The sequence below is a fragment of the Chelonia mydas genome, chromosome 12 (assembly GCF_015237465.2).
Source record: "Chelonia mydas isolate rCheMyd1 chromosome 12, rCheMyd1.pri.v2, whole genome shotgun sequence".
In the NCBI taxonomy this organism is placed as follows: Eukaryota; Metazoa; Chordata; order Testudines; family Cheloniidae; genus Chelonia; species Chelonia mydas.
Window position 1 is genome coordinate 25,075,328 of NC_051252.2, and position 14,054 is coordinate 25,089,381.

The 14,054-nt window shown below is 41.2% G+C and overlaps 1 protein-coding gene across 1 annotated transcript in view; it reads left to right on the plus strand.

The window, feature by feature from the left end:
- Window positions 1–913: 913 nt before the first annotated feature.
- Window positions 914–14,054, plus strand: part of TERB1 (telomere repeat binding bouquet formation protein 1) — a 46,883-nt gene continuing 33,742 nt past the window's right edge. The window contains exons 1-8 of the mRNA XM_043526392.1: window positions 914–1,202; window positions 5,537–5,601; window positions 9,019–9,129; window positions 9,398–9,526; window positions 10,671–10,802; window positions 11,454–11,514; window positions 11,605–11,720; window positions 11,878–12,000. Of these exons, the coding sequence (XP_043382327.1) occupies window positions 5,568–5,601; window positions 9,019–9,129; window positions 9,398–9,526; window positions 10,671–10,802; window positions 11,454–11,514; window positions 11,605–11,720; window positions 11,878–12,000 (706 nt within the window). The 5' untranslated portion in view covers window positions 914–1,202; window positions 5,537–5,567. The remainder of the gene's footprint in view (window positions 1,203–5,536; window positions 5,602–9,018; window positions 9,130–9,397; window positions 9,527–10,670; window positions 10,803–11,453; window positions 11,515–11,604; window positions 11,721–11,877; window positions 12,001–14,054) is intronic.

Consider the following 14,054-nt stretch of genomic DNA (forward strand, 5'->3'; position numbering starts at 1 on the left):
ATTTGTTTTCATGTAATATGTAGAATTTTCTGATCATTATTTATTCAAGTGCCTTTAAACAATGCAATGTCTATTCTGTAGTATCAGAAGTTAAATTTAGTCACTTACACTTTGCTGACTTATGTCAAAGCAGAGACTTAAGCCAATCTGCTTGTTCCATGATTACCTCTTTATAAAAGAAAAGGAGTACTTGTGGCACCTTAGAGACTAACAAATTTATTTGAGCATAAGCTTTCGTGAGTTACAGCTCCCTTCATGGGATGCATACACTGAATGCATCGATGAAGTGAGCTGTAGCTCACGAAAGCTTATGCTCAAATAAATTTGTTAGTCTCTAAGGTGCCACAAGTACTCCTTTTCTTTTTGCGAATACAGCCTAACACGGCTGCTACTCTGAAACCTGTCTTTATAAAAGCTAAGCAAAATAATAAACTCTTGTACCTGAAACCTGTTAATGTAAGGAAGTACTAGAACAGTATTTTAATTGGGAGTATAATCAGCTATGGGAAAATCTTCTCAAACCTGGGCCGCAGGGCACAAGAGGGAGGATTGGCATCAGTGTGACACAACTATGCAGTTTTGTGCAGTAATCAAAAAAATGCTAAAGACTGTGTTACTATTAAAAGCATTCTGGATGGAAAGGATGGGGGAGGGGGGAGAGAGAGACGCTTTTATCCTTGTCACCTCTACCAGAAGAAACCCACCAAGCAGTGAGTCCTCATTGTTCCCAAGGTTGTAGAAGACTGGCTCCAGGCAACATGAAGAGGGGGCAGCCAGGCTCTTCCCTCTGTATGGGCAGCTCTCACTGGGGAAGGGAGGACAGTGCGTGGGGATTGTAATAAATGCAGCGGCTCAGGGGTGGGCACCGGGGAGGGTTACGTGCGAAACTGGCGCGTGGCGAACTCGGCGCTAGTTCGGATCGGCCGTGCCCTACATTTCAGCTTGGGCCCGGGCCGCGGTACAGGGCTGAGCCCATTGGCAGGGCGCTGCACGCGCTGCCCTCCAGCAGCCGCGCAACTGTCCGCTAGAGCAGCCTGAGGCGGGAGAGAGCAGCGGGTCCCTCCCACCAGGCGCGGAGCTGAGGCGCCCTGCAGGAGCGAGCGTTCCTCGCCGCGCCGCACGGGGGTCTCCCGCGGAGCGACAGGGCTGGGGCTGGTATGTCTCTGACTGAAAAGTGGCTGCTTTCTCCCATCTTCCGTGAGGTGACTGAAGCCCGCCCCGCAGGGAGGGAGAGGCCCTGCCCTGCCTTTGGACAGGTCTTTGCCGCAGGCGCGCGCCGTGCAGCTGCACGAGCATCGGCTCTGAGAGGCGGCTCGCGACAGTCGTCGCCGTACGCGGTGCCGCGCTCAGGGCCAGGGCCCGGCCCCTTCAGTCCACCTAAGCTGGTTCAGCGGGCGGGAACAGGCAACCCCCTGCAGCTTGTGGGCGCTGGTGCCAGTGCCGGCAGGGCAGAGCTGCTAATCGGGTGACTGGCCTATGTCCACACTGCCGTTGGACGTGCGCCGCTGGCCTGGGCTAAGGGCTGGTCGTGGTGTGTAGATGTTCGCGCTCCTGCCGCAGCCTTGAGCTCTAGGACCCTGTGAGGGTCACAGAGCTCAATGCAAAGTCTATGCAGTGAAACAGCCCATGAACGCCAGCCAGCTGACATGGGCCACCCATGGGTGTCAAACTGCAGTGTACCGGTACCCTTGGAGCCTCGTGCCAGCTAGGACAAGCCCCCTCCCCCACAGCAGTAACTTTGGGAAGGGGCAAAGGGGTCATTCCGCCCTTTGGCCTGTTACCTGAGAGGTGGGGCCAGTGTGCCTGGCTCTAGGGCCTGCTGCCCAGAGGGCTGCTCCCCCTGTCTTCCACCCACACACTGACTCTGGGAAGGTGATGGTGCCCTAGAGTCCCCATTGCCTGAGCAGACACAGAAAAAGTCAACCAAAATTATTAGGGGTGTGAGTAGAGATTAATAAGACTGGGATTTTTCACCTTGAAAAAGAGATGACTAAGGGGGGATATGATAGAGGTCTATAAAATCATGACTGGTTTAGAGAAAGTAAATAAGGAAGTGTTATGAGAAGCAGTAAAGAGAAGAACTAAGGGGGTCTCCAAATGAAATTAATAAACATCAGGTTTAAAAGAAACAAAAGGAAGTATTTCTTCACACAGTGCATACTCTGCCAGAGAATGTGAAGGCCAAGACTATAACATGGTTCAAAAAAGAACTAGATAAGTTCATGAGGATAGGACCATTAATGGCTATTAGCCAGAATGGACAGGAATGCAAAACCATGCTCTGAAGTGTGTCTAGCCTTTGTTTGCCAGAAGCTGGGAATGGGCAACATGGTGGATCATCTGATTACCTGTTCTGTTCATTCCTCTGAAGCACCTGGCGTTGGCCATTGTCAGAAGACAAGATACTGGACTAGATGGACCATTGTTCTAACCCAGTATGGCTGTTCTTATGTTCATGCAGGCATTTTGATTGTACAGGGACAGGGGTGCCCTGAAAGCTCAAGCAACCTCTGAGTAATCATGGCATCTCAGCAGAATGGGTGGGGGAAAGCACTTGAGTTGCAGCCTGATCTCTGTCTAGTGTGGGACTTTAAAAGCCCTAACGTCTGTTTGGGGTGGGGTAGAGTGGACCAATAGTTTGTGTTTTTGGTGTCTGATTCCTGCAATTAATTGTCCTTCCCGTCCCCCCTCCCACACACACACACATTGAAATCATTAACATATGAGAGTCATTGTGGGGGGTTGGGGGGGAGAGGTGGAATGAACACATAGGTGGCAGACTAGGGGATAAGAAATGACCATCCTGAGTGTTGCAAGTTCACCAAGTTGTTACCAATGAATGATAAACACTCTGGTATATTTGGAAATATAAAGATCCTCAGCTGCTATAAACTGTCGTGATTTCAATGAAGCTGTGATAGTTTACACCAGCTGAGAATCTATCCCTAGGATTTTAAAAACTTACAGTTTTTAAAAAGGGCTTAATTAGCAGCCAGAGAGAATTTTGGATTTTTCCTTTCTATTTGGTGTTACAGCATAATGATGGAGTCACACAGCTCATATGAGAGCCTGAATCCGGGCATTGAGTGTCTGGAATGTTCTCATCCACTTTGAAAAGCATGATCTCATTTTTGTAGATACATTTCTTAATATTATAAGCCAAGTGTTTCCTTATTGCTGTACAAAAATACAGATAGGCCTGTATTTGAGAAAATATTATTTGGGTTGGATATCTGTAGCTGACGGAGAAGAGAGAATGTTTTCGTCTTCTATCTTATATCAAACTTATAGGCTTCACAAAAGTTCTCTGCTGAAGCAGAGCCTGGTGACTTACTCATCTTGGCTCTGGTCTGTGATACTATAATGAAGCAGATCTATTGATCCATAACAATGGGAGGTTTATAAAATGATATTTTATGTACATCTCTCTCAAAAAAGTCCATTTAAAAAATATTCAAGTAGAATCTGATCTTAAAAGTATTCAAAATTAGCAATGCACATTAGAAAAAAAATCATGTTTGTAATCATAAATTTTAAAAAAATTACTTCAGCTGAACTGAAAATGATACTTGAAGCTCCAAGGTGAGGGAGGTCAGTCCTTCGCTAAATAAATAAATAAATGGGAGGCTGATCTAGTATTCTGTCAGCCTTGCAATGTGGCCTCTGTGGGAAGCAGAGGGAGACTGGGAGGCTACAGAGTTTTCTGTCATTGGCGGAGGATCAGGAGAGAAAGAATGTGTGTGTGTGTGTGTGTGTGTGTGTTTAATAGTAAAAATAGAATGAGAATGGAAGAAGAGTCCTTCCTGCTTAAAAAACACAACCTCTCCTTCTCAAGTGATTTGTGTGATTGACAGATTTGAGGGGACTGGGAAGGTCATTGTACGTGAACCATTCTGTGAAGTAGTGAGGAAATGAGGGAAAAGGAAGATAAATAATTCTTAGTGAAGGCAAGAACTGTCCTCTTTTATGATAGCACTGTGATATTTCTCAAAGGCACTACTCTGGTGACACTAAGTAGCCATAAAACTGGCTTAACCAACCCCCTTGAAATTCCCACATTGAGCTGGAGAATCTTCAAGAGGCTTAAAGATACCATAGTGACTTGAGGCCAATCTTTGTTGACCCTTGGCATATTTGGCATGTCCAGGGAAAAGGAAGTGCAGTTGGGTCATGTCTGTGCTCTAGGAATCCTCAGTTGTTGGATTAATCTCTTGGGAGCTGTGGGTAGTCAGTATAATTTACAGCATGTCTCCGTCTGCTCTAATTTGCTTGCAAGTGTCTGGACTGATGCAGATCTGCCCAAGCATTTGGGGACTGTGGCTTTAAGCTACCTTTGTGCTCCCCATTCCTAAGTCTCACTCTGAAAGCTGCTCTGTCGGACCAAAGGATCTGGGCCCTTATGTTTGTTTTTAGAGTTGAAATTGTGAATTTTTCTGATTTTATGTAAAATATGCGAATTTTACTAATCAATTAAATATTAAAATCTTAATCTGTAGTCCATGTTCCATCAAGTGTGTCTGGTTTTGATCCATACTGTTTTTTAAACAGTCATAATTGTATGCAATGCAAGATTTGGTTGCTCCTCATTAGCATAGGTGCCAAATCTGTGGGTGCTCCGGGGCTGGAGCACCCATGGGGAAAAATTGGTGGGTGCTCTGCACCTACCGGCAGCCAAGATCCCTGCCCCGCCCCCCACACCCTAGCTCACCTCCGCTCCGCCTCCCCTCAGCGCGCTGCATCCCTGCTTCTCCCCCTAGCTCCCAGCGCTTCCCGCCATGAAACAGCTGTTTTGTGGCAGCAAGCACTGGGAGGGAGGGGAGAGGAGGGGGAATGCGGTGCACTCAGGGAAGAGGCGGGGCTGGGGTGGGGATTTGGGGAAGGAGTCCAATAGGGGCAGGGAGGGGGCAGAGTTGGGGTGGGGATTTTGGGGAAGGGGTTGGAATGGGGGTGGGGCAGGGGCGGGAGGAAGCGGGGAAGTGGTGTGGCGGGGGGTCGAGCACCCACCAGCGCTGGGAAAAGTTGGCACCTATGCTCATTAGTGGTAGCAGCAGGAGCTAGAAGGTCATAGATTTCCTTGGAAAACTTGAACTACTAATTTTTTATTGGCCAGTAGTTCAATATCATCAGCAAACAGTTGAAGTAAATTGGCAGCCAGACGTAGGGGGAGAAAGTGTGGCAGATTTTTTGAGATAAATAACACAATCAAGATTAAAAATGTGTGAGGTTGGGAGTTTTTATCTTTACATACATCACAATGATAGAACCAAATTACTTTGTCTACAAAATGAAATTGGATAAAAACCCTTATAATTGCAGTAGTGTATTACCTTATAATGATACCTTTCCAAAGGGAATCTTTTTCATTCATGATCACGCTGATTTGGGTTTAAGTCATATAGCATGCAGTTTAAAAATCAAATAACCAGAAGAGGAGGGAGGATGTTGTAAGGAAGTTGGCATGATGGACTTATACTATGTGTACGCTTTTTGTGAACATTGCTGATCTGAACTGTTGAGAGAGTGCCTTTTCTTACAGTTGCAGGGTAAGAATAGGAATACAATTGAAAATGGAAAATAGAAAAGTACAGAACACACAATGTGGTAAGATCTCTTGAATCACTTGTCATATCTGAATCTGTTTTTCACTGTTTTACCAGACTCTGATGGTAGCTGGGCTACCATGGGGATGGGTGATTGTTGGATGAATTTGCTTGTGCCTTGTGTGACAGACCCAGAACAGTGGGGTACAGAAGTCTGGTAGAAGGCAAATATGCTGACCACTGGATGGACAGTTTTCTGTTCCCTGAGTGACCAGAGCAGGGGCTGTGCTAGAGCAATCAGGAACCTGCTAGAACCAATTAAGACAGGCAAGCTAATTAAGACCAATTAAGAACATACTAGAATCAATTATGGCAGGCAGGCTAGTCAGGACTCCTGGTTTAAAAAGGACCTCCCATCAGTTAGTGGAGCACATGGAAGGAGCAGGGAGTGAGGAGGACTGAGGAGTACAAGCGTGATCAGGCTTCAAGAGGAAGATCCTGTGGTGAGGACAAAGAAGGGGGGAGGCCTTGGGGAAGTAGTTCAGGGAGTTGTAGCTGTAGCTGTAACGCAGCTGTTACAGGAGACGTAGATAGCTGCTATCCACGGCCCTGGGCTGGAACCCGGTATAGAGGGCGGGCCCGGGTTCCCGCCATTCCTCCAACTCCTGATTAGACACAGGAGGAGTTGACCTGGTCTGTGAGCAACACCAGAAGGGAAAGTCTAATTTGGAAAGGCATCTGGCCTGTCCCTGACCCACTACATGGGACAACGGAGACTGTGAAGATTGTTCTCCATTTTCCCCCATGCTGGCCAGTGATGAGGTTAGCTGAGTGTGCGGCAGGTTTGAGCCTGTAGCAGAAGTGGCCAAACTGATGGCTGCCGTGAATCTCTGAGGTGAGCAAATCTGCCAAAAATCGCAGGACCCACCAAGATAGAGGAGGAACTTTGTCACACTTGTTACTATATTCATATATTTGGATTATATGTTGTGATGAAGATACTAGACAAAGCTAATAGCATAATTTCAGACACTAAATGCTCTCAATATGAGATTGTTTTTGATAATTATTGTTTCCACATTTATCTCTATTTTCATTTAATAATTTATATTCCTTTGAAATCACCAAAGCATTGTGAGTTTTAAGAGAAATTCAGTAGCATTAACAGAAGTGGTAAAATAATTATTAATAAAGTCACCTTGGTAGCACACTCTAGACCCTAAGGGCCAGATTTTCAAGGGTATTTAGGCATCTAAAGATGCAGATATGTGCTTAGTGGAATTTTTGAAAGCACCTAGGCATTTAACTCTTATGGGAGTTACATGTGTAGGCACATTTGAAAATCCCACTAGGCACCTATCTGCATCTTTAAGTACCTAAATCTGACCATATCTTCTCAACAGTTCATCTGTCCTTAGGATGTGGTCCAACTCCAGTGCTAGTTGGATTAGTCTCTTAATTATTGAGATTATGTCCTGGTTGGTGGTGAGTGTCCTAAATTCCAGTTGCCTTCAGCAAGAGTAAGGGCACGCAGGATTGAGCCCTAAAAGAGAATTTGCTATACCAAACACCCAGCTTCTCCTCATTTGTCCTTGAAGTTTTTATTTATACAGTACATTGTCATGATCAAGATTTTAAACCCAGCATTTGATGTAATTTATAATTATCTAATGGGGAAAGTCCTCTAAATTCTGTTCTTTGAAAGTCCTACAGTGATGGGCATGTGGTGCATGTACAAAGTGCAGTGTGCAAGCTAAGCTTCACCACAGGAAAAATAGCTGATGGAAAATGAAAGCTGAGCAGCCTCAATCAGCGGCAGATCAAAAAACTTCAAATTTTTTTTGATTAGCTGAAGGCCATGTATGGCCTGCAATCTAACAGTACCATCCCTATCTGGAATGCAGATGAGTCAATGCTGCTGACTTACTGTGGACAAATTCTGAAAAGATATGCTGAACACTTTTTAATAAGGTTCTGAACTTCCCATCTACCACATCAGCATCAGCTGTTGATGGTCTTGAATAACTTCCAATTCATGACCAACTTGCAATTCCACTGAACATATCTGAAGTATGAAAAGCTGTCAAGCAAATATCAAATGACAAAGCAACAGGTCCAGATGGTTCCTGCAAAGATCTTCAAATGTGAGGGCCATGACTTGTCAGGAAGCTCACTGGCCTCTACTACCTGTTTTTGGAACAGGAAACTGTGCCACAGGAACTTAGATGTCAGTATTCACCTTTTATCAAAGCAAGGCATTGTTATAACCATCGTGGGATCTAGTTCCTTGCCACTGCAAGAAAGATACTCACCTGAGTCATGCTAAACTGGCTGATTATCAACTTGCAGAGAAGATATTGCCTGAAATCCAATGTTGCATCTGTCCTGGGTGTGATACTTCAGACGGGATCTTTCTACTCTGGCAAATTCAGGAGAAATGTCATGAGCAGAATCAAGACCTATATATAGGTTTTGTTGATCTTACTAACGCCTTTGACTCTGTAAATTAAGATGGCCAGTGCACAGTTCTCCACAAGTTTTGATTGCTCTGATAAGTTTGTTGACATTACATTTTTTCATGCAGGTTTGTGTTCTTGACCAAGGCTGCTTTTCAGCTCCTTATGTTGATACCAGTGGAGTAAAACAAGGCTGTTTTTTTTTGCTCTGACATTATTTAGCATCACATTTGCAGCTATTTTAATAGACACATTCAGCGACATTTGTTATAGCATTCATATGCAGTACCATATTGATAGAGGTGTCTTTAATCTTCATCTCCTGTATTCAAATACAAAAGTTATGAAAACTGTTATTCATGAATTACAGTTCACTAATGGTTGTGTTTTATTGGCCCCATAACCTCAGGGACATTCAGTTGCTCACTGACTGCTTTGCGCATGGAGCAAAATGTTTTGGCTTAACAATGAGCCTAAAGAAGACAGAAATCATGGTTCAGTCTCAACCAGGAAGTATTGCAACTACTTCAGTTGTATTCTTTGATGTACCTTTCAATGTCATTGACGAATTTCCTACCTAGGCAGTCTTGTTTCACAAGATGCTGTGGTTGATGACGACGACATTATGAAATGCATTGGGACAGCCAGTAATGCCTTCAGAAAACTTCAACATCATCTCGGGAATGAACGAGATGTCAGACTGCAAACATTTTGACTGGGGCATAACATTGTTACTGAAGGCAATAAGGTTAATATGAAAAGGGGATTGTTCCATTAACAAATAAAATAATCATCTAGTAACAAAAACTACTCAGACACGTTTTTTGGGCTGTGCATAACATTTATTGCTAAACAAAAAAGATTCAGCTTCAGATTGTTCTTTTTTTCTCTTCAAAATAGAAGATGGTGCCATATTTTTATGACAGTCTTAACATAAAAATTAATCGTCAATTTTAAAAGGTGCATTCGAAAGAAAACATATTTCCTGTAAAATTATTCTAAAACTGTTTTTTTCCTCACAGAGATGAAGACAGATCTGAATTTATTGCTTGAATGTCTTAAATACCAAATGGACAGCCCTGCTTCTCAAAAAGAGGCCTTGGTCACTATTTATTCAATCTGCCAACAAAACAGTAAGAAGTATTCTACCATGACATTTTGACTGGGGTATTTGTTATTTCCTATCGGATATTTGAATATGGTAATAGTAGAATTTTTTTTCATAGTATATATTAAATATTGTCACTTTTTAAAATAATCTCTAGGAGACACAAGACTCTGTAGAGGTATAAAATCTTGGAAACGTTATGTATTTCATACTGCTCTGATTGTTTTTGGATTCCCAAATTAGTATCTAATATAAATTTCCCTTTTTGTTCATTGTGTCTGCATATGCAACAGGTGAAGCAAGTGATTATTTCCGAGAGATTGGTGGTTTAATGTTTGTAAATGACCTTGCAAAGTCAAGTGTGCACTGCATAGTAAAGGAAGCAGCCTTATTTACATTAGCAGTTGTAATGGAGAGTAATGGTAAAGTATAATTTTATTTATTTTTCCATGTTCTATATCACTGCACTTTATTGTTCCTGAAAACTTAAGATTTCCTCCTCTGCCTGTATTTATCGTATCAATCAATGGTTTAATGTCATTTTAGATATATTTGTTTATCAGGTTACAACAGATACCAGCCTGACAAATGGGACCAGATTCTTGACTCTGCTGTTCCATACTTGCTCCATTCTGAAAGCTCAAAGGGGCTATAAAGCCAGCTTAAATGGCCATCTGAGAACTCCTCTGGTTTGGGGGAATCCCTTGGGGTGGAGTGGCTGGCGCTACATCACCAGCCTCACTTATAGGCTCTGATGTAGAGGGCATGGGTGGGCAAAAGCAGGGTGGTACACTTCTTCAGTCCCCAGCTGGCATGATGGTCTGAGGTTGCTCAGTATCATGCCTGTGGCCAGGATGCCTCAGGACTGGCTCCAGGATCAGGAAGCAACAAATAGCTCTTTTGCAGCCCTCTTCCCTCAGATATGCCCAGCACATGTTGGTCACAACTGAGGATCTAGGCAAAGACCTGCAGGTTACATTATCAAGTTACATTGGAAGTTACTGACAAGTGGATTTGAGAATTGACCCTGCAGAGTGAGTCTGGAAGCTACACTCTACCTAGTAACTGTTTAAACTATTGCTAGGTAAGATGAATTTCTAATGTGCTATGCCTTGAAATAGATATCCCAGAACGTCTGAAGTAATGCATGCCATGAGGAGGGAAATTAGAATGGGAGCTTTCAAGTAGACCTGATACTTTGTTCCATAAAATGACCCAATTATGGTTAGTGTATGTATCACCTTGTTGATTGGGAGAAAGGTTGCTGTCAGTTACATCTATGGAAGGGTCAAAACACTTTTCAGCCTGGCTCTGATATGTTGTTTGGGGGAAGGGAGGAGAGGAAATTTGCCTTACAAATAGGTAATGGTATGAAATATTTACATTTTAATATCTGATTCAGTCCTGAAAATTGTTTTTCTCTTGACAGCCTTTCAGTATAGGTCAGTCTGTATATTTTAGATCGAATCTTTTTATGAGTCTGTAATTTGTAGACTTTATTGCCTAAATAAATAGAAGTTGGAAATGGCTTAATAGGAATTGATATAATTCATTTTCTGGTTTCAGTTTACTGTCAACAAACTTTGTGTACATCTGAATTGTTTGAAGACCTCATTTTCTTCTTAACTAATAAGAATTCTAGTGTGAATTTGAAACGAATGTCTGTTTATGTTATATTAGTACTTGTTTCAAATAACAGTAAGTATTTTGCATTCACTTGTAAAAATACCATTAAATTATTAATACTATGTAACTCATTTTAAAACACACTGCTGGTTGTCAGCCCATACTATTTATCATGACTTCAGGATTTCATTAATATTTTGTAAGATTAGTATATAAAGATTAATTGTGACATGGATTACTTTTAGGTGATCTCAAAATCAATTACAAGTAGATCAAACATTAGAAGAGGTTTCTGGGTTTTTTTAAATGCTGAAAGTACTTTATCTTATTTATGTAAGAAACATACATGTAGTTTTTAACAATGTAATGCAAAATGCGGGTTTCTCATATTTTGTAGAGAAATTGAGACATAACATTTTATCATTATTAATTATTATTTGTGTTACACTAGCACCCAGAGGGCTCTGTACAAACATATGGTTTAAAACACAAAGTAACAATTAACTTAGAAGTTCTTGTAGTTTATAAAAATTGAAGAACATTTTTAGCACTTTTTGTTGCTATCAAATTAAGGATGCAAGTACATAACACGTTGTTTATTTGTACATGGCATACTAAGGGAGCTGAAGTAAAACTGAACTATTTAAATGGCATTTAAAGAATTAATACTTTGTTTAAAATTATGTATTGTCTCTCCCAATACTGGCATATGGTCATTTATAGAGAGTGGGCAAACTCACGTCAGAGAAACAGGCTGCATTGGTGTTCTGCTACAATTATTCAGGTAAATAAATCGTTTCTGTTAAGATATAAAGTAACAGACTACTTAGGTCCTAAGTCATCTTTGCCATTATGTTTGCCTTTTTCTTAACAGAACAACTCTTTCAATATCTGAGATGAATCTGTCAGATGAAAATATTAATCAGTATTATCAGCTGTGGTCTTCAGTCTGCAGTACTCTGTGTGCATGTGTTAATAATCCTCAAAATGGTAACTATAAGTAAATAATTGTATAACATTAAGATGATAGTAAACGTAAAAAGAACACTTAAAAAATGACATTTGACTTCTATTTTCTAGTGTGTCTATAAACGTAACTATATATTACATTTAGATTTTTGTTGTTGTTTGTTTTACATCTTTACAGAAGACAATCAAAACACTTGCTGTTCAGTTTTTCCACATGCAAAAGACTGGCTCCAAAGTTGCATAAAGCCTGAGATAGTTCGTCCTATTTGTTCATTTGTTGGACTTACAGTTGCTAATAATTGTAAGTACATGACATCCTATCAACAATTTAGATTTCATGGAACTATGTTTCATTGGAAACTATAATGAAATTTTAAATTTCTTCCTCTTTCCCTACCTCCCCAGATTCATTCACTGATCTTCTACCTTCTTTGCAGAAGGCAGGGATCAGCTGCCTCTGTGTCATTGTCCCTTCTCCTTCAAACCTCACAGAGGACACTTTCAGGTCCAGGGTCTGCACTGGGCGAAGAGGTAGGGTGAGCAAGGGGCAGGAGTAGGCATTTATATCATCCCCCTACTGGTCTCATAGGGATTCCTAGGAAAAAATAATGTAGGCTCTGGTAGATCAGCTCCAGTGGAGCCATTCTGCTGGAGTGGGGATGTAGGGTGCTGGGGGCCAGCTAGTCATGAATCATTTTGCTTAGAGGTATCCAGCTTCTGAGAGTGTGTGTGTGTATATCTCTTATGAAACCTCTCTGGAATTTTCAGTAAGATGGTTACTGTCAGTAGTAATCTTAGAAATACCAACTGTAATTTAAAAACTTTGCATTGAAGAAATTATTGCTCTAGATTCTATTTAGTCATTTTCCTCAAAGAGTGCAGCATAGGTGTAAAAATGCTACCAGATCAGTGTAGTAGTGTTTTACATCCACTTTGTGCTGGATAAGTGACTAAACAAGGTGCAGGGCAACAAAGAATCGGGCTTTTTGTTTTCAAATATAGTTCAGTTTAAACATGGTGAGAAATATTTCTCATTTATATTGCTTTCCTGAGGTAAATGGATGCAGTTTTCTTTTAAAAGCACCTTTGCCTTGGGTGAGTCTTTCTGTAAGGATTCTGTCCTTTCTTTGTCTCTTGCCACCACTTGGTTATGCCATAAGAGAACGTGGCATCAGAACAAACATCATAGATACTTTTACAGTCCCCAGTCCATTATGATATTTTTTTCAGTGAATTTCCAAAATGCTTTTCTGTTGAGCTAATCAATTATTTTACTGTTAAATAGAAGTTAGGTAAGATAGGTAAAGAGTTTCTTTTGAATCGTATAAGATGTATAAAAGCTGATGGTACGCTGGCTGTATCCACTAGCAGTTTTGTCACATCATCCTTCTCTATTTCAGTGCATTCCTTTAGTCTCTGTCCAGCAGACTGTAAGTGTCCTACTTTGGAACAGTCTTTCCTATCTGTATCTATTGCCTGTGTGGCCACATTTCCTTTCTTTGATACATTAGGCACTACATGGCCTGTCATAATATTCATTAATGTGTTGTGAGCTCCGGATATTTCCTTCTTTTTTTTACCTACTCCCAGTGATTTATTAGTGTTGGGTTCTAATAAGGAAGTGGATACTATACTCCAAGACAAGGTGGAGACTCTAATGTTTGGTGTCACGATCAACAGACCTCAAGTTCTTGGTGTTTTGGCATCTTTGCTGCATAAAAAAAATTACCAGGGGAACTGGGACTTTTTCTAGGTCTTTATTTAAAGCCCATTTTTTTCCTTTCAGGTGTTTTTTGTCCATAGTTTATAAGCATATTTATCTAGTGACTTGTAACTTTCTCAGAGAAAGAGGAAAAGCAACCAACGAACTTCTGGGCAGCCAGAGACATCTCCCTTGTTCCTTTAAGGTGGACATAAAGAAAATACTTGAAAAAGATTGTATTGTAATTAACACAATAATTATATTAATTATACTCTGCTGACTTAAATTTTTCCCCCAATTTCAAATTAATACAGTTTACTTCACTTTTTATTCTAAAAATATTGGCTAGTGTTTCTGTGTTTTATTAAAGAATTGAAAAGTTTCATCCCAGAAGTGGCTGCATTTCCATAGTGGACAAATTAATATTTATTCCATGTGAGAAAAAAAAAACCTGACGACATCATAGCAGTTTTGTGAAGCCTTAAATGCTGTTTGTAAAGTGCTGTGTAAATGCAAAGTATTATTAAGCCCAGTCAGAGCAGAGGTGATGATAGAATTTGGGAATTTTGGACTTCCAGCCTGATGATCGTTCCTCAGAGGGCACTGTCTCTTTCTGAGAAATTCTGGTGCAGGATCCAATAGTATTTGCAATG